The sequence below is a fragment of the Propithecus coquereli genome, unplaced genomic scaffold, assembly GCF_000956105.1.
Source record: "Propithecus coquereli isolate 6110/MARCELLA unplaced genomic scaffold, Pcoq_1.0 Scaffold1, whole genome shotgun sequence".
Classification (NCBI taxonomy): Eukaryota; Metazoa; Chordata; class Mammalia; order Primates; family Indriidae; genus Propithecus; species Propithecus coquereli.
The window spans coordinates 3,046,738-3,069,596 of NW_012133857.1; the positions used below are offsets into that span (position 1 = coordinate 3,046,738).

A 22,859-nucleotide genomic window follows, 5' to 3' on the forward strand; every position below is an offset into this window, starting at 1 on the left:
TGGTTCTAAAAATTTTCTAATATCAATTCTGATTCTTCTTTGGTCCATAAGTTGTATAAAAATGTGTTGTTGTTTTGTTTTTAATTTTCAAATGTATGAGGTTCACAGTGCTTTCAGAATCATCAGAAATGGTTAGAACTTTTTGAATGCTGATTGTGCCTAATCATGTTGGCATTTTGTATGTTAATCAGAGTAGCCCTCGCCATTCCCTGACTAGGCTAAAAAATATTCCTTGACTTTTTCTATAAAGAAACAGAATATTGAAAATCTTATAGTATGATCACAAGCTGTATCTTCACAACGACACAGGATTGAGTCAAGGTTCCCTTTCTATCTTACGGTCACAGACTGCCCCCAAATGCCTTTCTGGCCACCCCCAGACCATGGTACCATGGTTATGTCTAGTCAGTGGGTTATGAATAGGTTTCTATGACAAAGACACCCCAAAACACGTAACTTAAATAACATAAAAGGTTATTCCTCTCTCAGGTAAAGTTTGGGTGGTGCTTCAGGGCTCAGATGGTAGCTTAACCCTGTGGGGTCCCAGGCCCCTTCTGTCTTGTTGCCCTACCATTTCTAGGATGTCGCTCATGTGGTCCACATTCCAAACAGCAGGAAGAAGAAAAGAGAGGAAAGGGAAGGCATACCATTGGAGCACAACTGAACATCACACTCATCACTTTCACTTACATCTTTTTGACCAGACCATGGTCACATGGCCACACCTAAGCTGCACAGGAAGGCTAGGAAATGCAGTCTTAATTCTGGGCAGCCATGTGCCTGGCTAATTTTGGAGTTCTGTTATTGAAAGAAGAAGGAAAGAATGGGTATTAAAAGGCTGTCAGAAGTTGCCAATACACTATCCTAGCCTTGTCTGTCAATACTCTCAGTTCATGTGCCTCTTTTTCCTCTTTCAGAATCCTAGAGAAAGATGAAAGCAATATTGATGCCTACCAAATTCTAGCTGTGCATGAGCTTACAAGAGAAGGAAACATGGCCACAGTAAGTTTTTTCAAGACTCAGAAGTTGAGCCTTGAAATGGAGGCAAGGAGGAACCCCTTGTAACCATGTCCCCCACACCCAACACGAAGGCCTTGGAAGGTGCCCCCTGGTTTCCTCTTCTCCACCCCACCCCCATATTCCCAGCCAAGGAGGGCTACTCTGGCTTGGCTCTTTGGATGGTACAGCTTGAGAGTCAGGCAGCTCGGGCAGTAAAGTTGATGCTGGCTCTACCACATGCCACCTGTGGGAGTCTGGGCAGGTGTCTCCACCTGGATAAGCCTCAGGCTCCTCATTTGTAAAATGGACATAATTCCACACAGCTGTGAGGTTGTTATAAGGACTAAATGCGATGAGAATTGGAAAAGTTTGGAACAGTGCCTGGCATACTGCAATAATTCAACCAATGTTAACTGATAGTAGAAGTCATGGTAGTGTTTCAGAATTCAGGAAATGCCTTTTTTTTTTTTTACCAAATGGTTGGAATTACTTGTACATTGGCCAGGTAGTACCTGGTCCCAGACTTGCTCCTAAGCCTTGTAATTTTCCAAAGAAACCTAAAATAGCCCTCAAATGCAGTCAGAAACACCTAGAATTCTTCATGAAACCTCAGTGCCTAGACAGGTTCTCATTTTCAAAAAGGCCAAAACATTGCCTTCTGAATAAACAAAACACATGGCCTTTGCGGAGAGTATGGCAAATCAAGACTCTCTAAGAGGTTATGGTGGAAAGAGGAAGCTTCTGGTTCCTTCTGCGTAGTCCTGAGACTGTGGGTTTGTGGGGTAGGGTGAGGTAAAGGGGATAGTCTGTATTTGGGTGGAATCCTTGAAAAGGGCCCAGCACTGTCTCTGGGTAGTTACAAGAAAACAAGCCTGTCCTCAGCTCCCCGTGACCCCAGAGCCCTGGGCAGCACTTCCTGGGACCTGGCCTGAGGGTTAATCCCAGAAGCAGAGTTAGCATTTAATGCCCCTCCTTCACCCCTACCTCAAACCCTTGGATCTGTTCTTCGCCCCAGCCTGGCTGCCTAGTTCTAATCTTGTTCGTGCTTACTGGACACAGTGGACCCTCGCCATCTGGGGTTGCTCTTTTGGCACGTTGTAGCTGGAAGCTAAGAACTCCCTACTCCAATGGGAAAGAACCCAGGCTTTGGCATCAGTCAGTCACCTAGCTGTCTGGGTGACCTCGGACAATTGCCTAACCCTTCTGACCTCTCCTCTGCTGCACTGCAAAGTTCATAGTTACACTGACTTACAGGGCTGTTGGGAGGGCTCACTAGAATGACAGAGACGCATCAATGTGGTGACTCATGTCAAAGTGGAGCAGAGGCTTCTGGGCCAGCACAGGTGGTTTGCTGCTGGCCTGGCGGGCCACAGTGCACACACAGCAAGGACTGGCTCCTGGCACTGCCTCGGTGAGTCTGAAAGGGCAGCTCCTCTTCACAAACTCAAGAACAGAGGGGCAGTGTCAGCTCTGGGTGAATAATGAATGTTCCCCAAAGTTCCACCCACAGGGCTTTGTGATAATTCTGGTGCCTGGGCCACCCCAGTCTAGTTAAATCCGAATCTCTGGGGATGGGGCCCAGGCATGGGTATTTTAAAATCCCCCCACCGATGCTAATGTGCAGCCAGGGTTGAGAACAATGATCCAACTCCAGGTTTGCATGTTGCCTTCAACATTATCTGTTTTCTCCCTGCAGGCTGCCAGTCACGTTAGAAATCTGATTAAGGCACTAGAAACAAGAGAGCCCCAAAATCCAAGCCTCCATCTTAAAAAAATTCTTGTGATTAGCAGACTGGTAAGAGGATTCTTTGCTGGTTTCTGAAACAGTGCTTCTCTATGCATTCCTCAGAGGAGACCCTGCTCCCCCAGGAAGCTCCCTGAGCACCCTGCCCCTCCCCCTCCAGCTCAAACTTGGCTTTCAGACTGGTGACCCACACCCCGTGGCCCCTAACTGCCTCTGGCTGATAACAGTGACATGTGGGCTCTGTGTCCCTGTCCTAGACGCCCCTCAGAGATGCTATGAAGATCAGGGAGTTGGGGTCCAAAAGTGCTTTTGGAGTGGGTGGTGCCGTATTCGGGGAGAGCAGGTAGTATTACAGCTGCCGGAAAGCAGAGCCATGCCCAGCTCTGGCCTTGGGTGCCAGGCTACCCAGTTCCTTTTTTTATTTATTTTTTATGGAAGTGACCTGGGAAGGTTGACCCGCCTAGGCCTCTTTGACATTAAGGAAGGTCAAAATAGACCAGGTTGCTAAAGAATCTGTGTCTCTTCAGCCCCAAAGCAAGATTTACCAGAAGGAATTGCCGTAAGAATGAGGGCAGCTCTGGGACCTCAGGGACCAGAACTGTGGAGTTGCATGCCACCAAGACACCGTCTCTCCCTCATTGTGTGTCTGATTCTCTCTGCCTTGTTCTCCACACATAGCAGGGATCACAGCTGGTGGCGGCCCTCAGCGCCACTTCTCATCAGTGGACACAAAGAACTTCTCTCACTTTGAAAAACTTCTTGCTTGGACCAGTTACTGTGGCCAGACAGGGGATAGGTCCCTCAGACGACCCTGTGGCTGGAGACAGAATCCTCAGATGTGGCCAGTGGGAAGTTCTTTGAGAGTTAGACAGCTCCACAGACCCAGCTACCTAGAAATAGGGTGCCTCCTGGGCTCTCCTAAGCCTACCAAGCCCAAATTGTGCCCCCTTCCTGAAAAGGCCTTGCTCAGACAGGTTGGACTGACTGTTCTCCCCTGTTCCCATATGCCTGTTTCTTGCAGTGTGGCAGGCACCAGGCAATTCTACAGCAAGTGTGTAACTTCATTGAGCACATCTTCGTGGCCACACCCTCCTATGCCTGTGCAGCCACAGAGTTGGGCTATCTCCACATCCTGCAGAACCAAGTAAAGGAGGCCTCCCTGTGGTACTCCGAGGGCATGAAACTGAACCAGAACAGAATGGCTACTATGACAGGTCTATGCAGGCCGGGCAGGAAGGGGTGGGAGGGTGGGTGTTGCTAGCCAAGCTGGGTGGCTTTCATGGGTCCAGAAGAGAGGCAGTGGGAAGCACTCTCCCTGAAGGGTGTGTGAGTTCAGAGGTGTAGTGTACGATGGGGTGTCTTTCTGGAAATCCACAAGAATAGATGTAAGAGGCACAGGAATGCTCAGAGGTGTGATCAAAGCCACTCTGGGCCAGGCACAGAAGCTCACACCTGTTATCCTAGCACTTTGGGAGGCTGAAGTGGGAGGATCACTTGAGGCTAAGAGTTCGAGACCAGCCTAAGCAACACAGCGAGACCCCATTTCTACAAAAACTAGAAGAATTAGCTGGGCATGGTGGTGCTGAGGCAGGAGGATCACTAGAGCCCAGGAGTTTGAAGTTGCAGTGAGCTATGATGATGCCACTGCACTCTAGCCTGGGCAACAGAGCAAGACCCTGTTTCATGTTTCAAAAAAAAAAAAAAAGCCACTCTGATCTCTGTTAGACCTCTGATGTCTACACTTTGATTTCTCTGGAAGACTCATAGCCTTAACCTTATACTCCCTGGAGGCCCTGCCTCTTCTCAGTCCCCACAGGCGAATGGTTCTGCTCACCACCTCCACGCACACACAACCTGTAGACTCCCAGCTGTCGACCCTCCTACTGTAGGTCCCTGAGCGGAAAGCCACCACAAAGAGTAATTTTGAGAGTTTTAGTTCCCTATTTGTCCAGATGCTTTTTTTTTATCCTTTCTATAAATGTCAAATGAATTCTCTAGAGCTCCATTTTCATTGTACACATTTTTTTTAAAGCTCCCAACTCCACGGTCTCTGGTGAATACCGAAGCAGCAGTGTTTAGTTGGGGTTGAGGAAGTTGTGTGGTCCCATGCTCAAGGTAGGCTGGTTCTTGCCCTGGCTCTGAGGAGCTGTGTGTTTGGGGACAAGTCACTTCTCTTTTCTAAACTCCAGGCTCCTCATCTGTACAGTACAGTTGTCAGAGAAGTTGATCTTGCCTTCTGGTTCAGCATGTCAGGCTGACCTCCTCCAATCTATGCCTCTCCTCCACCATACTGAAATCCCATGAAAATGATGAAAGACATTTTTAAAAGGCAATGAGTCCGTTGCAGCCCTAGAAACAGGGAAAAGTGCCTTCAGTGGACCAGAAACTTTGAAGAATTTCACTTTTCTAGAAGATGTAAGGCAAATGGTATCAAATACATTAAAATTCCAAGCAGCTAGAAACCCATAAGCCAATGTAGGCAGAGATGGGTCAGTGAAAGAAATGAGTAGACCAGCTTTTCCCAAAGAGCTTGAGGAAAAACAAAAACTGAAAAACCCAAGCTCAGGGTCACCAGAGGCTAAGTGAAGAAGCATGCATGCCATGGGGCAGTGAGCGAGATATAGGAGGATTATTGGAACCTTGCCCAGACCAGTGACTGGAACCCAGGAGGCTGTTATTGGGCACTGGGGCAGGAGGGAGAGGAGCAGAGTCCCAGATGACTTCCCACCATCACCAGGAACTTGAAGGACAAAACGACTGGGCTGCTTGGCACAGAGGCAAAATCTCCTAAAACATTCCTCCACCAGGCTGAGTCCTTCCCCACTTCCTCCTTCAAGGGAGAGCCCCAGCGGTCAGCCAGAGGGAAGTCCACTGGTCAGAATGCCTGTCCTACTCATGTATGTCCTGGAGTCACCATATTATCTGGCCTGTCTGGGAAAATCAGTGACCTTAACAATGTGGGAAATCTGCCCAGCTGCTAATACTCATCAGTCTAGTCCTTTGTCTATAAATCTGCTAGCAGTCTGAAAGGGCAGCCGAGTTGAACGTGCAAAGCAGTGGCCCTCTGAGGAGCAGAGTTAAGGTCAGATACAGAAAAGAGTTTTCCCCCGAAACACCTTCAGTGTTTGGAGAGGCTGTTATGTCAATGAGTAAATAACATGCTACTGTGAAAAAGGTACAGAGAACAAGAAATTGTTGGTGAAAATTTGAAACATTATTATAAGGTAAAAATTCCATAGATAGGTGAAACAGTGGGATGGATAGAATTGAAAACCAAGCTGGTGATTAGGAAGACAATCAGGAATAAATATACCAAAATAGCCAAAGAATATCTGTAAAAGAATAGGAAGGACAGAGATTTTTTTTCCTCCCAACATCAAGACATCATAAAACCACAGTAATTAAGTCAGCTTGAGGCCAGTGCTGGCTGGAATAAACAAATAGGCCTTATTGCAAACTGATAGGCTGTTCAATAACTACTCGTTAGACACCTGGTTATCCATCATGAAAAAAATAAAGGTAAGTCCCCATCTCCACCATACTCAAAAATAAATTCCAAGTGACTTGAGTATTTAAACATAAAAGTTAAATAGGACTTGGGTTTCTCGGGGGATTCTAAGCCTAACTGCAAACTCAGAAGCTGAAAATATTTTACCTATTTGACTGCATAAAAATTTAAAATTATTAGATGGGAAAAGATACTATAAAAATAGTTAAAAGATAAATGGAAAATAAATCAAAAACATTTACAACAAAGAATTAATATTCTTAATATATAAAGAGAAAAAATCACTACCCAATAAACCAGAAAGAAAAGGCTATTTAAAATACGAAAAGATGTTCATTCTCCCTAATAATAAAAAAAGGTAAAATAAAACTAGTTGCTTTTCACTTTTTAGACTGACGAAGATTAAAGAATGACTGTGAGGTTGTAGGGAAAGGACACTTTTTAATTCTTGACAGTAAGAAATTCAAATATCTTTGGAGGGCACATTGACCCTACCTAACAACACTTTTTTTTGAGGAGGGGGGACAAAGTCTCACTCTGTTGCCCAGGCTAGAGTGCAGTGGTGTCAGCCTAGCTCACAGCAACTTCAAACTCCTGGGTTCAAGCGATCCTGCCTTAGCCTCCCGGGTAACTGGGACTACAGGCATGCGCCACCATGCCCAGCTAATTTTTCTATTTTTTATAGAGACGAGGTCTCGCTCTTACTCAGGCTTGTCTCAAACTCCAGACCTCAAGCAATCCTCCCGCCTCAGCCTCCCAAAGTGCTAGGATGACAGGCATGAGCCTCAGCCGGCCCCTATCAACATTTTAAAAATGCATGCCCTATGGCCCATGAGCTCTCCCTTCAGGAATTCGAACATATATTCATCATAGCATTGTAATATTTAAGTATTGAAAACCAAGTAAATGTCAAATGAGGTGTCCTTCAATAGGGCAGTAGTCAAATAAATGATTATATCCACAATGGAATATTATGTTGTCATCAAAGAGAATAGGGTAGATTCATATAAAGGGATGGGGAAATATGTCTATCATATATAAAGAGAAAAAATCACTACCCAATAAACCAGAAAGAAAAGGCTATTTAAAATACGAAAAGATGTTCATTCTCCCTAATAATAAAAAAAGGTAAAATAAAACTAGTTGTTTTTCACTTTTTAGACTGACGAAGATTAAAGAATGACTGTGAGGTTGTAGGGAAAGGACACTTTTTAATTCTTGACAGTAAGAAATTCAAATATCTTTGGAGGGCACATTGACCCTACCTAACAACACTTTTTTTTGAGGAGGGGGGACAAAGTCTCACTCTGTTGCCCAGGCTAGAGTGCAGTGGTGTCAGCCTAGCTCACAGCAACTTCAAACTCCTGGGTTCAAGCGATCCTGCCTTAGCCTCCCGGGTAACTGGGACTACAGGCATGCGCCACCATGCCCAGCTAATTTTTCTATTTTTTATAGAGACGAGGTCTCGCTCTTACTCAGGCTTGTCTCAAACTCCAGACCTCAAGCAATCCTCCCGCCTCAGCCTCCCAAAGTGCTAGGATGACAGGCATGAGCCTCAGCCGGCCCCTATCAACATTTTAAAAATGCATGCCCTATGGCCCATGAGCTCTCCCTTCAGGAATTCGAACATATATTCATCATAGCATTGTAATATTTAAGTATTGAAAACCAAGTAAATGTCAAATGAGGTGTCCTTCAATAGGGCAGTAGTCAAATAAATGATTATATCCACAATGGAATATTATGTTGTCATCAAAGAGAATAGGGTAGATTCATATAAAGGGATGGGGAAATATGTCTATCATATATAAAGAGAAAAAAGTAAGTTGTAGGATGGTATATATGGAATTTGATTCCTTTTCTGTGTGTGTGTGCTCTAAACCCCTTGATATGTTCATATGCGTACATATAAATATATATGTTTGAATTGTGTGTGTGCATGTATACATTAATAATATATAATACATACTTAGAAAAATGTTTGAAGGAAAGTACCCCAAATTCTTAATAGTGCTTAAATCTAGAGAGAGACATTGATAAAGTCAGAGACTGAACTAAGGATGTTTTTCTATTTTTTTATTTATTTATTTTTTAAAATTTATTTAAATTTCAGAATATTATGGGGGTACAAATGCTTTGGTTACATACATTGCCTTTGCACTGCCCAAGTCAGAGCTGCAAGCATGCCCAAACCCCAGACATCACGCGTGCCGTACCTATTAGGTGTGAATTCACCCATCCCCTACTCTCCCCTCCCACCCTGCCCAACGCCCTGTGAATGTTACTTCCATTTGGGTACATAGGTGTTGATCAATTAGTACCAATTTAACAGTGAGTACATGTGGGACTTGTTTTCCATTCTTGTGATACTTCACTTAGAAGAATGGGCTTAGGGATGTTTTTCTATCTATGTTGCCTTATGATTTGAATTCTTTTCCATGAATGTGTATTGCGCTTTAAGTCTGTGAAGATTCCCTGCTCTGGAACACCTTCCTTCGACCATCTCTTCCATGCTTCTCAACTTGGTGAACTGCTGAGTCTGCTTCGGAGCTGGCCACTCATCCTTGTTTTGTCCTACTTACAGGGATGATCTGGTGCCAGATCTTAGAAGGCCAACTGGAAGAGGCTGAGAACCAGCTGGAATTCCTGAAGGAAGTGCAGCAGTCCCTTGGGAAGTCTGAGGTCAGAGCTCTCCGGAGACACGGATTGCTCTAAGATTGTGTCTCCAGCCCTCCTCCCACTACCAAATTCCAATAGAAAGCAGCCAAGATGGCCTGGACCTCCACTTGCCCTCACCTACCAACTCTGCCCAGGCTGGCATTGACTCTGAGACTCAGGCCTCTTTTCCACAGGTGCTGATTTTCCTCCAAGCCCTTCTGGCATCCAAGAAGCACAAGGGGGAACAGGCGACCACGGCGCTCCTGAAAGAGACAGTGGAGCTTCACTTCTCTAGCATGCAGGGCCTCCCCCTGGGCTCTGAGTACTTTGAAAAGCTGGACCCCCACTTCTTGGTCTACATTGCCAAGGAGTACTTGCTCTTCTGTCCCAAGCAGGTTAGGGGAAAGCCCATCTTCATGGTGAAGGTCTGGAGTATAGGATTGAATGGTGCCCACTGAAAGGACAGAGGCAGGGACCTCACTCGGTCAGTCGCCAGGTTACTCTGAGTCTTGGGTGGTTGGGGAGCCCAGTGCTTTTCAAACTTTAATGTGCAGCACATGAATCACCTGGGAGGTTGTTCCAGTGCAGATTCTGGCTATGCAGGTGGAGCCCAGGGCCCTGCATCTCTAACAAGCTCCCAGGTGATGCTGATGTGTTTAGCCCAGGGACCACACTTGGAGGAGCAGAGCACCAGCCCCTGCCTGTGGCCTTTATCCTAGACAAGAACTTGGCTCCTTTTTTCCCAGAAGCCTTCTAAGAAACATGTTAGTCTTTACTTGTTTGTCCTGCTTTCCCAGCCAGCCAAGATTCCTTGTGGACAAGGATCATATTTTCACAGGTCTTAATATCCCCCCAGTGCCTTGTAATGAGTCAGTCAACAAATATTTGAGTGCATTACTACGTGCCAGACACCATTCTAGGTACTGAGGACACAACAGCGAACAAAACTAAATCCCCATTTCCTGGAGCTCATGCTCTAGGACTAGATGGTACACAGTGGATAATAAATAAGTGTGGAATGAAGTAAAATCCCTTCAATGAGAATGTTTCCTGAGAGCTCCGGGAGTCTCTCTTAGAGTAGGGCAAACCACACAACCATCCCCCCTTATTCCTACAGCCCCGGTCACCAGGCCAGATCGTGTCTCCGCTTCTTAAACAAGTTATGGTAATCTTGAATCCTGTAGTCAAAGCAGCACCAGCTCTGGTTGATCCCCTGTATGTGATGGCTCAGGTCAAGTATCTCTCAGGTGAGCCAGTGGGTCCTAGAGGCCAGGTGGGGCCTTGCCTCTTCTCACATCTGTTCATCTGCTCAGTCACCTGATGGGGCTTCTGCCCATGGATTTGTGTCCACAGGCTCCCTGCCTGGGAAACTTTACACATAGACACACACACATGCATATACACGCATGCACACATGTACACATGCCCCTCACCAGGCCTGTGCACTCCTTCCAGCCTCCAACCTGCCAGTAACCTTCCTGACCCCCTCACCAGCAGGGGTCTCTCCCATTCAGCCTTTTTCAGATTACTCACTTGATCTGTGCAGGTAACAGTCATTGAACTTCTTCTGGGATACAGAACATCTTCTGGGTTGCTCAAAAAGAGTAAGGGGATATTGACAAGCAATCAGCACACTGTATCGTTTGTTAGAATGCAGTAATGCTATGGCAGAAGCTAAAGCAGGGAAGGGTGTGCAGGTTAGCGGGCTGCAGTTTTAAAAGGTGTTAGGAAAAGTCTCATGGAGAGGTGAGGCCTGGTACCATTAGGCTTTCAGAACCTCTGGGGGCCCTTCTACCTCCCATCCCAAGGCCCAGACCCTGGAGAGAGAAGGAAAGAGAGGAAGAACCCTCATGGGTACTCTGTTGTCCTCTCTGGCACAGAGCCCCCCGCAAAGTACTCTCTCCCTGCAGCTTTCATCCCATCCTGTCTGCCTGAAAACCAGGCCCATCTCTGGTGTCCTGGGGCATCCAAAGGATCCAGAATACTGTGGCCCCATGTCTGTCCTCTGTCCACTACATTGTGTTGGTCACACTCTGCTGAGAGCTTCTGTCTTCATCCTTGGTCCTCTCTTTGTTTATCTGGGTGCTAGGTTAACCCACAGCTTCAATGTCTCCTTGGTACAAGGCCAGGATGGGAGGGCTCCCTCCAGGGTACTGGCAGCTGCCAACAGGTTTGAGGCCAAAGCAAGGTCTCCAGCTGCTTAGGTTGCCATAGTGACCTCTCCACATTTCCACAATACACAGGGAACGAGCAGGGAGCTTGGAATCCAGAAGCAGGTGCTCCCACTCACCAGGTTATGGACCCCAAGAGGAGCTGTTGAGGGACCTGGCAGCAGAGGGAGGAGGGCTCCCCTACCAACTCACCAAACACACTCCCAGCTTGCCACTACTACCCTGTAAATGCCAGCCTGGCTGCAGGGAGGCCCCTCAGCCCCCTAGTGCCAGGGGCTTCCAAGCTGAGACTCAGAAGCCCAATGGGCCTGCATTTAAATGCCCACTTGGAACCTACCAAGCTGAGTGGCTTACATCACTGGAGCTCTAGGTCCTACATTTAAAAGACAGTAATAATACCAGCCTTACAGGGCTGGGCAGATATTGAAGTGGACTTTCTAAAATGCTTTGCGAGTGTTAAACATAGAGTAGGTGCTTCATAAATTGTGGCTGCTATAGTTGCTGTTATTATTAGGTTTTGTTCTGCTCTTAGGTGTGGGAATTGAGACTTACATGTTCCCCTGAGCCTCCAGATGGAGCAGTGAAGTGACTTAGCTGTCTCCCCGCAGGTTATGAGACAAGGAGGTTACACTGAGGTTTGAGTTTCATGACTTTTGTCTGGGTCAAGGCAAAAATGCGCAGTTTTAACTTCAGAAAGGGACCTCTGAGTGAAGCAGGATAGAACTGGGTAAAATACCCAGTTGGGTATCAGGACATGTAAAATGGGTATCAGGACTTGTAAAATTCATTCTGCCTTTACACATTGAGCCTAGGAGTCCCCGAGGATCCCTGCATGTAGAGGTGTGTGTATTATTTCTAGGAGAGCCAGAGAATGCCCAGAGCACCCTGCAGCGTTGCCTGGAGCTGGACCCCACCTCCGCGGACGCCCACCTCCTCATGGCCCAGATCTACCTGGCCCAGGACAACTTTTCCATGTGCTCCCACAGCTTAGAACTGGGTGTCAGCCACAATTTCCAGGTGGGAAACCTCTGTGCCCTGTCACACACTCAGTATCCCAAAGTCCAGCTAGCTGAAGCCCCCGTTTGCCTTGAGAGAGTAGCCCCAGGGGCTACCTGTGTCCCTCAGACTCTTCTGCTGTCCCAAAGGCAGGGGCAGGCTCAGTGAGCTCCCGGGGCATTCTTGGACCTGGCTGCTGTGAGCAGCAGCAGCAGCGGTGAACGGGAGCCCCACATAGTGTGCTGTGCTCCTCCCAGGTTCGAGACCAGCCCCTCTACCACTTCATCAAGGCCAGGGCCCTTAACAAGGCTGGAGACTACCCAGAGGCAATAAAGACACTGAAAATGATCATGAAATTGCCAACTCTGAAGATGGAAGAAGGCAAGAAGTTCCACAGGCCCTCTGTGCAGCCCAGCGAGCGGGTATCCATCTTACTAGAACTGGTTGATGCCCTCCGGCTAAATGGGGAGCTGGTAAGAAATGCTGTGCTCTCTTCCCTGGGGACTGGGGCATGTTGGAGGCCCAGGGTAGGCCCGGGAGCCAGGCTCTTTGATTGCCTAATGTATACTTGTGCACCAAATGGAGGGTCTGTTTGGGTCCCATGTTTTAGCATGAGGCCACTAAGGTCATGCAGGATGCCATCAACGAGTTCAGCGGCACACCAGAGGAGGTCCGCATCACCATCGCCAACGTGGACTTGGCCCTGAGCAAGGGCAATGTAGACATGGCTCTCAGTGTGCTGAGGAACATCACACCCAAGCAGCCCTGCTACGTGGAAGCCAAGGAGAAGATGGCCAGCATCTACCTGCAGACCCACAAAGACATCTGCCTCTACATCGGGTGCTACCGGTAAGTCCCACAGGCAGCACAAGGGCAGCTGCCTCTCCGATGGTATCTTAGGGAGTGTTTCCTTCAGATTGTAGTTCTTCAACCTAGATCTCCAGACTGTATCCTCGGGGCGTGTTTGATAAAGGTATGGAATTTCCCATGGGTTAGAATTTGAGCATGACAGGTCAGTAAGCCCTGCTGAGGGATGAGTTCTGAGGACACAGAACGGAATGGGCCCTGAGCGCTGCTTGCCTCCCCCACTCCCCTGCACCCCTTGCGTGGCTCACATTCTGGTGGGAGATTGTGGGCCTGGCTTCAAGAGCAAATGCCAAAGGAACCATGGAAACACATTTCTGCCCTGGTACCTAGCTCTGCCTGTCCTTGGGTAATGTCCAGTGACTTGGATGTGGCCAAGGTGGGGTGGCTGAGGATGGAGAGCAGGGATCTGAAGCCCCAAGCTGCTGTCTCTGTATGATTTGGCATCGGGACCTTGAGGGTGTCTTCCTACTCCTTTCTTCAGGCAGAACTCCATCTAGCCAATTTCAGGTGGGGGTCAGGGGTGCTGGGGGAGTAGGGGAGGCCATCCAGCAGAGGGATGGCACGGTAGGGAGGCACAGTAAGCTTGGAGTTTCAGAAAGAGCAGTGTGGCTGCCATAGGGAAGGGATCTGGAAGGCTGGGGGTAGACCAAGAGGAACAGGCAGAGGCCCTGGCCATGGCCAGATGACAGATGAGGAGAGCCTATCTAAGGTAGCTAGCACAGGGCCTCATGCACAGTGTGCTTTCTATAAGTGTTGGTTGATGAATGAATGAATGAAAGTCAGGATCAGTGGGAAAGAAGAGAGGAGATGGCTTCAGGAATATGGGGGGTGCACAGGCCTGAAATAAGCTTTTGGTTACTCTTGCAGTGAGCTTTGTGAACATCTGCCTGGCCCCCACACTAGCCTCCTACTGGGCGATGCTTTCATGAACATTCAGGAGGTGAGTGAGGGGCCTCACAGCTTTGCCAAATGGCCCCCCATTCTCACTTGTCCAGTGGGAGAGAAGAGAAAGACCCCCTGGACACTTTCCCCTCCAGCCCGAGAAGGCCCTGGAGGTCTATGATGAGGCCTATAGGAAGAACCCGCATGACGCCTTTCTGGTCAGCAGGATCGGGCAAGCTTATGTGAAGACCCACCAGTACAGCAAGGTCAGGCTGGGCTGTGGTGGGCAGGGGTGGGGAGGGCCAGCCCAGCAGGGACAGTGGAGGAGAGTGCATGAGTCGGGGGTCTGGGTGAGAGGAGAGTAGTTGAGTTTCCACCCCAGCTCCCTACTCAGTAGGGTACCAAAGGGAGAACTCAGCAGCTCCCCACCACCACCCATCCCTGCTTAAGCTGAGGCTTGAGCCCTGGGAGGGCCTTTTCGCCTTTTCACCAGGCGTCTACGTTCTGGAGGTGGCCACTGATGTGGGGGCCACTGCGTGGAATGTAGTGTCAGACACTTAAGTGCAGAACCAGACCAGAGGCCAATGTTTCTTGTTTGCACTAAGGCAATTAATTATTATGAGGCTGCCCAGAAGATTAGCGGACAGGACTTTCTGTGCTGCAACCTGGCTGAACTGCTCCTCAAATTAAAGAAGTTCAACAAAGCAGAAAGAGTTTTGAAGCAGGCACTGGAATGTGAATTTGGTAAGGCAGCATTTTAACTCGCTTCTAGCGTTTGGAGCAGGCATACTACCCACCTACCACTGCCCCTCTTAGCCGGAGTCGTGAACCCAGACCTTCTGAACCCAGCCGTCCCCACCAACCCAGCTTCCCAGGGGCCAGAGAACACTAATTTGAGTTTCCATGTGCAGCCAAAGACATCCCATCCATGATGAATGATGTTAAGTGCTTGCTTTTGCTGGCAAAAGTTTACGAGAGCCAAAAAAAAGAAGACGTGATAGAGACTTTGAACAAGGTAATTGATGAGTAGACTCAAACTCTTCATCTTCCCTCTGCTGATGGGGGCTAAAGGAGGAGGAAGGGTAGGGCTCTGGCCTGGAGAGCCCCAGACTTCTTCCTTAAAAGAGGACCTAGGTTACACCTCTGACCTCTCTCTGTCCTTGTTCATTCAGTGATGGTGCACTGAAATGCTCTGAGCTGGGCTGCACTGGGCTGGGGAAGGCAGGAAGTAAGACAATACCTTTGTCCTAAAGATGATGACAATGACAATAGCTCCCATGCATTGAATGCTGTGTGCTAGGTTCTGTAATTTTTGCTTTCTTATTTAATTCTCACAGTAGCCCTTTGAGATATGCACTGTGACATTCCCACCTAAGTTAAGGCTTTATGAGGTTAAGAAATGTGCCCAGGCTGGTCCGAGTACAGTGGTGTTTATAACTAATTGATCACAACCAGTTACAGATTCCTTTGTTCCTTCTCCACTCCCACTGCTTCACTTGACCAAATTTTTAAAAATTAGAAAGAAAAAAAAAAAGAAATGTGCCCACAATCAAGTACAGTTGTATTAGTCTGTTTTCTCTTGGCTTGTGACAGAATACCTGAAACTGAGTAATTTATAAAGAAAAGGAACTTACTTCTTATGGTTATGGAGGCTAGGAAGTCCACGGTTTAGGGGGCCTATCTGGTGAGTGCCTTCTTGTTGGTGGGCACTTTCTGAAGAGTCCCAAGGTGGCACCCAAGGTGGTACAGAGCATCACATGGTGAGGGGGCTGAGCATGCTAACATGTTACCTAATTCTCTCTTTTTCTTCTTCCTATAAAGCTACCAGTTCCACTCCCATGATAACCCATTAATCCATTAATCCATGAGTAGATTAAGCAATGATGGATTAATGAGGGCTCTGCTCTCATGATCCAATCACCTCTTAAAGGCCCCACCTTTCAATACTGCCTCATTGGAGACTGAGTTTCCAACACATGAAATTTGGGAAACACATCCAAACCACATGCAACAGTCATGCATTGCTTAATGACAGAGATATGATTTCATCCTTGTGTGAACATCATAGTGTCCTTATACAAACCTAGGTGGTATGGCCTACTACACACCTAAGCTATATGGTATAGTCTACTACACCATATTACTCCTAGGCTACAAACCCATACAGCATGTTACTGTACTGAATACCGTAGGCAGTTCTAACACAATGGCAAGTATTTGTGTATCTAAACATATCTGAACATGGAAAAGATATAGTAAAAATATGGTATTATAATCTCATGGGAACACCATTGTACATGTGGTCCACAGTTGACCGAAAAGTCGCGGTGGTGCATGGCTGTACTAGCAAGCAATGGAGCTGAGATCTGAACCAGGTCTGGCCTGTCCCAACCCCTGCTCCTTCCACACTGGGCTGATCTGAGAGCCCCTGCCCATTCCTGTCACGTCTTTCTCACTTTTTCTACCAGGGCTGTGGCCTCTCACTTGTTCCTGGGGTTACACTCTGTGGTTATAGAGGAAGACTGCTTGAGATGCTTTATTCCCTTGTTTACCAGTGGATTTCCATTCCTCTGTTTGTCCCTTGGGAACCAAGTGCTGATTCGTGCCCACTTCCTACAACTTCACCCTGGCATCATCATTTCCTCTTGCCCCCATGCTCTCTGGTTGCTCACCTGATCATTTTGTGTTGGGAATATTTGTGGGCACTTCCTCAAATTCCCAACAAGGCAATATATTCAGAACAAAACACTGCCTGCATTGGGCACCTACTGTGTGCTTGTTAGAGCAGCGAAAACAAATTAGACATAGTGCCTCAAGGTGTGATGGAAGCAGGTAAACAGGTAAGTACAATGTTTTGTTTGTATGCCTTTGCTTCTGCTCCTGCCCCCAGAGGTAGTGCCAGCTTGCCTCCTGTATACTCAGCCAGTGGCTTTGCCTGTCCAGAGTGACTCAGATTTGCTCAAGGGCACTTAAGATGCCCTTTCTAATACAGCTGGCTTCGAAATAAGAGTTTGGGACTTTCTGTGAACTTACATGTAAGGCTCTGGGGTTCTGATCCTGGTTTTATTGGTTTCCCAAGGCCTTGGACCTCCAGTCTCGGATACTGAAGCGGGTTCCACTAGAGCAACCAGAAATGATCCCGTCCCAGAAGCAGCTGGCCGCCTGTATCTGCACCCGGTTTGGAGAGCACTACCTGGCAGAGAAGGAGTATGCCAAAGCAGTAAAGGCTTATAAGGATGCCCTCTCCTACTCGCCCATTGACAATAAGGTGGGCAGCCCTCAAAGCAAGACTCTGCTCCCTCTCTTGGGGCACAATGCCTTGCTAAGCTCCCTGACCAGGTGCAGGGTCAAGTTCCTTCTCCATCCCTCCCTAAGGAGCTGCAGATATGATAGGCATGGGAGGCCAGCCAGCAGTGGCCCCTGAGGTGAGACACCTGCTCCTGCTGACCCTGGGCCCTCACCTGCTACAGCCCTTGGAGCAAGGCTGGGAAGGCTCACTTTGGACACCATTTGTGGGGGGTGGAGTGGAGAAGACATTGCTGAGAGTCATGTTAGTCTGACATTTTCAGGTCTCCCTTGGAGGTGGGGAGATGATGAGCGTTGTGGCTACCAGGGATCTTTGGGCATGAAACCAAAGCTGAGTTTCCAAGGAGGTTAGAGCTGTGAGGGAGGTGTGGCTCCAGATAAGGGAACAGTGATATTCACACTAAGAGAGCAGATGGAAAGCTTAGTGACAGATCCATTCATTCATTTCATATTCACTCATTTAACAGATACCTAATATGTGCCAGGTACTGTGCCAGGCCCTGGAGACAGTGAGGCAAGATGTGGCCCCTGCCCAGAGGGTACAGATGAGAGCATGGGCAGTCCTGATGCTGTATAATACAGGCCTGTGTGTGGTACAGGGCACCATGGGAACTCAGAGGAAGGGTACCTGCCCCAGAGTCTGGGGCACAGAGGGCTCCCAGCGGAGAGAGGCCAGAGCTGAAGCTGAAGGATAAGACTAGGTAGCCAGGCTCAACTTTCAGAGGTTAGTTGGTAAGACATGTGGTATGACTGGAGAACTGGTGGGAAGAGGTGAGGGCCAGACACATTATCGCAGGGAATTTGAGACATATTTTGAAGGCAGAGCTAATGGAAGTGGGTATGAGGGAAAGAACTGTCAAGGACAATCCCCGCGTTTTCCCACAGTGTTCATTACTTAGTTTATCGTGTCTGGCCTTGTCCCAGGTGGTGTTGGAGCTGGCGCAGCTCTACCTGCTCCAGGGGCACCTGGACCTGTGCGAGCAGCACTGTGCCATCCTCCTGCAGACTGAGAAGAACCACGAGACCGCCTCTGTGGTAGGAGGCCACAGGACCCTCTTCGCCCCCTCCCCAGGGGCCCTGTGACCAGATGCAGGCTGCCTCCTAGCCCCATACCCTCAGATGCCTCATTGACACACCTCTGAGGGGCTGTCAGGCAAACAAGACTCCTTGCTGCACCTGCTCACTCTTCAGCCAGGAGGGGTGGGCTGGCTGGCAGGCACCAGCATCATCCTCCTGGGCCAGTCTAAGGGGAGGGGTGAGGCTGATTCATTCCAGGGGAAACTACGTCCACTGTGGTGAAGGCAAGGGTGGGACAGGTTCCTGGGGCTTCAGGAAGTATGTGGAAAAGCCCTCCTCCCCATCCTCCCTCTCTCCTCCCTATCACCAAACCTCCTCCAGGGCTACCCCAGGAGCAGAGGCTAAGCGCTACAGAGCAGAGGAGGGAGTCCTCATCTCTCCCTCTGTTGTCTGGAATTGGCAGTGCTCAGACCTGGGTGGAAGGTCTGGCTCTGTAGGCCATCAAAAGGCCCCACTGGCCTCTACCCGTGGCCTTACCCTTCCATCCTCAACCCAGCTGCCTTTGAACTCCTGCTCAGGCAGTCTCCACTTTCTGGTATCTTCTCCCAGAGCCCAGGGAGGCGTTTTGGAAGTTCTTTTCTCCCTTCTTCCCTTATACCACCACCCACTACCTCCCCACACACACCCTGTCTCCCCCCACACCCATGCAAACTGCTGTCAGGAATTCCAGAGCCTTATGTGTTTTCTGACAGATGATGGCTGACCTGCTGTTCAGAAAACAGAATTATGAAGCAGCCATCAATCTCTACCGCCAAGTCCTGGAGAAAGCGCCAGGTAATTCTGCCCACTGAGACTGCATACATTAGTTCCCACTGAGCAAGGGCTGCTCTCCCGGAGAAGGGTGGGCCCTCTCCCCTCCTTCCTGAGTGGGCAGAGGAAGCCCCTTCCTCTCTGATTGTTCCCAGAGAGGCAGGAAACTGATAAAGACCCAATGGAACGTGCCGGCCCTTCCCGAGTCCAAGGGGCCAGTTCCTGGTCTCAGGCACTTGGCACTGGACCCAGGACAGCCTGTCTGTCCCCAAATCACAGCCCAACACAGTCCCCTTCTGAGGTCACAGCCACCTGGAGAGGACTAGAAATTCTCCCCTGATGTGTAGCTCCATTCCTATTCACTACAGCATAAAACTTCCCCTTCAGAGTCTGCCCATGGGCTCAGCAGGTTGCAGTGGTTAGGAGTGTACATCCTGGGGCCAGGTTGCCTGGTCCTGGTCTACCGCTTACTAGCTGTGTAACCTTAGGCAAATTACTTAACTTCTCTGTATCTCACTGTCCCACCTGTAAAACAGGGATGCTAGTAGTTAATATATAGGTAAAGCACTTAGTGCCAGGTACAATATGAGTACTATGTAAGTGTTAGTTGCTATTATTGCTCTTTTTAAGCATTATTCTTCACTCAGCACTGGAGACCAGAGGAGACACTGGAGCTGTTGGAATGTCTCTGCTTAGCCCAGATGGGCAGAGTCTCCTGGCTCCTCCTAAGGGCCTAGCACCCCTTGCTTCTCTCTCTGCCAGGCCACTGCACCCCTGCCTGACACAGCTGTTGGCTATCACAGCCTGGAGATTTCTACTCTCTTATTTCAGATAATTTTTTGGTATTGAGGAAATTAATCGATCTGCTACGAAGAAGTGGCAAACTTGAAGACACTCCTGCCTTCTTTGAATTGGCCAAGAAGGTGTCCAGCCGGGTGCCTTTGGAGCCGGGGTTCAACTACTGCAGAGGCATCTACTGTTGGTGAGTTGGGTGTGTTGCAGGGCAGCTATGTGCAGGAGGCTCAGCACCAGGAGGCAGAAGGTCAGGAGACCAGAGATCCAGCCCCTGCTTTGCGCAGATTCACAGAGTGGCTGCTGTGTATCCCTGTGCTCTCTGAGCCTCAGTTTCCCTAACTAATTCTTGGTGTTTTCTCCACTACAGGCACATAGGACAGCCCAATGAAGCCTTGAAGTTCTTAAACAAAGCGCGTAAGGACAGCACTTGGGGCCAGAGCACCACCTACTACATGGTGCAGATCTGTCTGAACCCAGACAACGAGATTGTGGGCGGAGAGGTTTTTGAGACCTTGGTGGCTGAGAGCAAGTAAGGACCAGTGGGGGCAGGGGTGGAACCCTGGGTAAGTCAGGGAGAGCCTACAGCCTCTGGGTGGAGACCAAGTGAGGGCCATGAGGCCAGGGCCTGCCAACGTCCGATGCCCGCGGCTCCACCAACAGGAAGGAGACGGAGCAGCACGGCGTGCGCACTGCCGAGAAGCTGCTGCGTGAGTTCTATCCGCACTCAGCCTTCGGCCAGACGCAGCTGCGGCTGCTGCAGGGCCTGTGCCTGCTGGCCACCAGGGAGAATGCTAACGTGGAGGCGGCGCTGGGCAACTTCATCGAGATGGCGCAGGCCGAGGTGAGCCGGGGCAGGGACAGGCGGGAGGCAAGGCACAGGCCCACCCACTGCCAAGGCGCGCCAACACCTGCTTCCCACCTGCTGTGCAGAAGGACAGCGTCCCCGCCCTGCTGGCCTTGGCGCAGGCCTACATGCTCCTGAAGCAGATCCCCAAGGCACGCACGCAGTTGAAGCGCCTGGCCAAGGCCCCGTGGGTGCTGGCTGAGGCTGAGGACCTGGAGAAGGGCTGGCTCCTGCTGGCCGACATCTACTGCCAGGGCGGCAAGTTCGACCTCGCCTCAGAGCTGCTGCGGCGCTGCGTGCAGTACAACAAGGCGAGGGGGCGCAGTGACGTCCGGGCGACCGGGCAGGGGTTGGGGCTATGGGAGGGTGGTTCCAGCGCTCCAGGAAGGGTGCGCAGGCTTCGGGGACAGAGGAGACAGGAAATAGGGACCAGACCAGAAGAAGTGGGACTAGAAGGGCACGTGGGCGGTAGACGAGGACAGGAACTGCGAGCTCAGGCGCGCAGGGGTCGGGCCATGCCCACAGGAGGGAATACAATGGCGGAGAGAGATGGGACAGGCTCGTGGGGTCTGGCCAGGAAGGGCATTTGCAGGTGAGAGCGTGCCACGAACCAGGGACAGAAGGGCTGCGCAGAAAGGGGTTTTGCCCCCATTGGGGTAGCCGGGCTGGAGGCACACAGTTCGTCCCTCGCAAGGCTGGGGGTGCCCTTGGGGTTCCTTTGTGGTTTGGTTTAATGCAGGTCACCACCGTCCCTTCCCCTCTCCTGGTCCCGGTACCACCTCGGCCCCTGGACCGGCTGTGGCTAGCACTCCACAGAGACTCTGACCGCCTTTCCCTGCAGTCCTGCTACAAGGCCTATGAGTACATGGGCTTCATCATGGAGAAGGAACAGTCCTACAAGGATGCAGCCACCAACTACGAGCTGGCCTGGAAGTATAGTCATCAGGCCAACCCTGCCATTGGTAAGGCAGCCAGCCAAGGTGCACATGGGTGGGGTGTGGGTAGGAGGTGGGCAGGAGGACCCCTAGCCTGACCCTAGAACTCCAGGCCTGTACCCTGGCTGTTGTGGGAAGCAGAGGGGTTCTCAGATCATCAGGGTGCTACCATTTGTGTTCTCCATGTCCCTGTACAGGTTTCAAACTGGCTTTCAACTACTTGAAGGACAAGAAATTTGTGGAGGCCATCGAAGTCTGCCACAGCGTAAGCCACCAACACTGGCAAGGAAAGGGCCTGGTATAGTGGCAGGGACTCCTGTCTGACGCTGCACATCCATTCTGTCTCTATTCTAGGTCCTCTCAGAACACCCCAACTATCCCAAGATAAGAGAGGAAATTTTGGAAAAGGCCCAGGGGTCCCTGAGGCCCTAGCTGTGGTTAGAAGGACCCAGGCCAGCAGAAGCCATCAATCTACTGAAGTTGTATGGAGGGACGACAAGAGGGTCAACAGAGAAGGGACTCAGAAAATGACATATTCTTCCCTGTTTCTATACTGTTTGTGGTTTATTTTGATTCATGCCTCCTCTGGCCTAAGGGACATCCCAAAGCTCTATGTTTTTAAGGTACAGGAAGTAATTTTGCTCTGGAAAGAAAGATACCAACTGGCTTAACATCTGCTGGGCTCATTGGATACTTTCTAATAGACCTCACTTTTATCCCAGACTCTGGGAGGGGGCAGCGGGGACAAAGATGGAGCTCCCAGTAGAATGGTGGTTAGAAAAATACCCTACAGCTATTTTTAAATTGTTACCTCCCCTCTCTTGCCTGGTTCCCAGCATCCTGGAGCTAAAGAAGCAACTGTTCCCCCCTGCCATGCTACCCACCGAGTCTGCCTGGCAGAGGGCCCAGGCAGGAGGACCAGCTGCAGAAGGCCCTCACAGCAGAGGCCTGTGTAAGAGGGCCTGCAGGTCGCAAGGGCCACTGTCCTACACTGTCCGTACATCTGTCTCCCCTTACCTGCTCCCCAAGTCTTCTGCTGGCTTCTTCTGGTCTTTAACAGTTTGGGACAAACCTGTTTACCCTTGCCTGGCACAGGAAAATACATACCAAGAAAAAATAGTCTCCACTTAGCTTTCGTAAAGGACATTGGCCAACTAATTCATCCTCCAGAAACCCTTTTAATGCCTAAGGTGGCAAATGCAGTGGTCCCTATTTAGATGAATAATGTTAATTGCAACTAGCAAGAGGGTGACAGAGGTCACCTTTGCTGTGCTCCCAATAATGCTTTTCCTGTTTTTCAGGATAGCAATAATGGGCCAGTCTGGCC

At 49.5% G+C, this 22,859-nt stretch overlaps 1 protein-coding gene across 2 annotated transcripts in view; it reads left to right on the plus strand.

Annotated features, from left to right (window-relative positions):
* TTC21A (tetratricopeptide repeat domain 21A) overlaps positions 1-21,964 on the plus strand; it is a 33,658-nt gene extending 11,694 nt beyond the window's left edge. Inside the window, exons 7-30 of one of the 2 annotated variants that reach the window (XM_012642157.1) lie at positions 918-1,025; position 1,194; positions 2,696-2,794; positions 3,765-3,957; positions 8,836-8,933; positions 9,104-9,304; positions 10,027-10,156; positions 11,943-12,097; positions 12,334-12,549; positions 12,687-12,925; positions 13,811-13,883; positions 13,981-14,091; positions 14,431-14,569; positions 14,737-14,840; positions 16,905-17,093; positions 18,056-18,166; positions 18,901-18,982; positions 19,790-19,940; positions 20,121-20,282; positions 20,414-20,594; positions 20,684-20,908; positions 21,439-21,559; positions 21,730-21,797; positions 21,887-21,964. In XM_012642157.1, coding sequence (XP_012497611.1) covers positions 918-1,025; position 1,194; positions 2,696-2,794; positions 3,765-3,957; positions 8,836-8,933; positions 9,104-9,304; positions 10,027-10,156; positions 11,943-12,097; positions 12,334-12,549; positions 12,687-12,925; positions 13,811-13,883; positions 13,981-14,091; positions 14,431-14,569; positions 14,737-14,840; positions 16,905-17,093; positions 18,056-18,166; positions 18,901-18,982; positions 19,790-19,940; positions 20,121-20,282; positions 20,414-20,594; positions 20,684-20,908; positions 21,439-21,559; positions 21,730-21,797; positions 21,887-21,964 — 3,235 coding nt within the window. Of the gene's footprint in view, positions 1-917; positions 1,026-1,193; positions 1,195-2,695; positions 2,795-3,764; positions 3,958-8,835; positions 8,934-9,103; positions 9,305-10,026; positions 10,157-11,939; positions 12,098-12,333; positions 12,550-12,686; positions 12,926-13,810; positions 13,884-13,980; positions 14,092-14,430; positions 14,570-14,736; positions 14,841-16,904; positions 17,094-18,055; positions 18,167-18,900; positions 18,983-19,789; positions 19,941-20,120; positions 20,283-20,413; positions 20,595-20,683; positions 20,909-21,438; positions 21,560-21,729; positions 21,798-21,886 lie in introns of both variants that reach the window. The other variant, XM_012642232.1, reaches the window with a different exon arrangement.
* Positions 21,965-22,859: the final 895 nt, after the last annotated feature.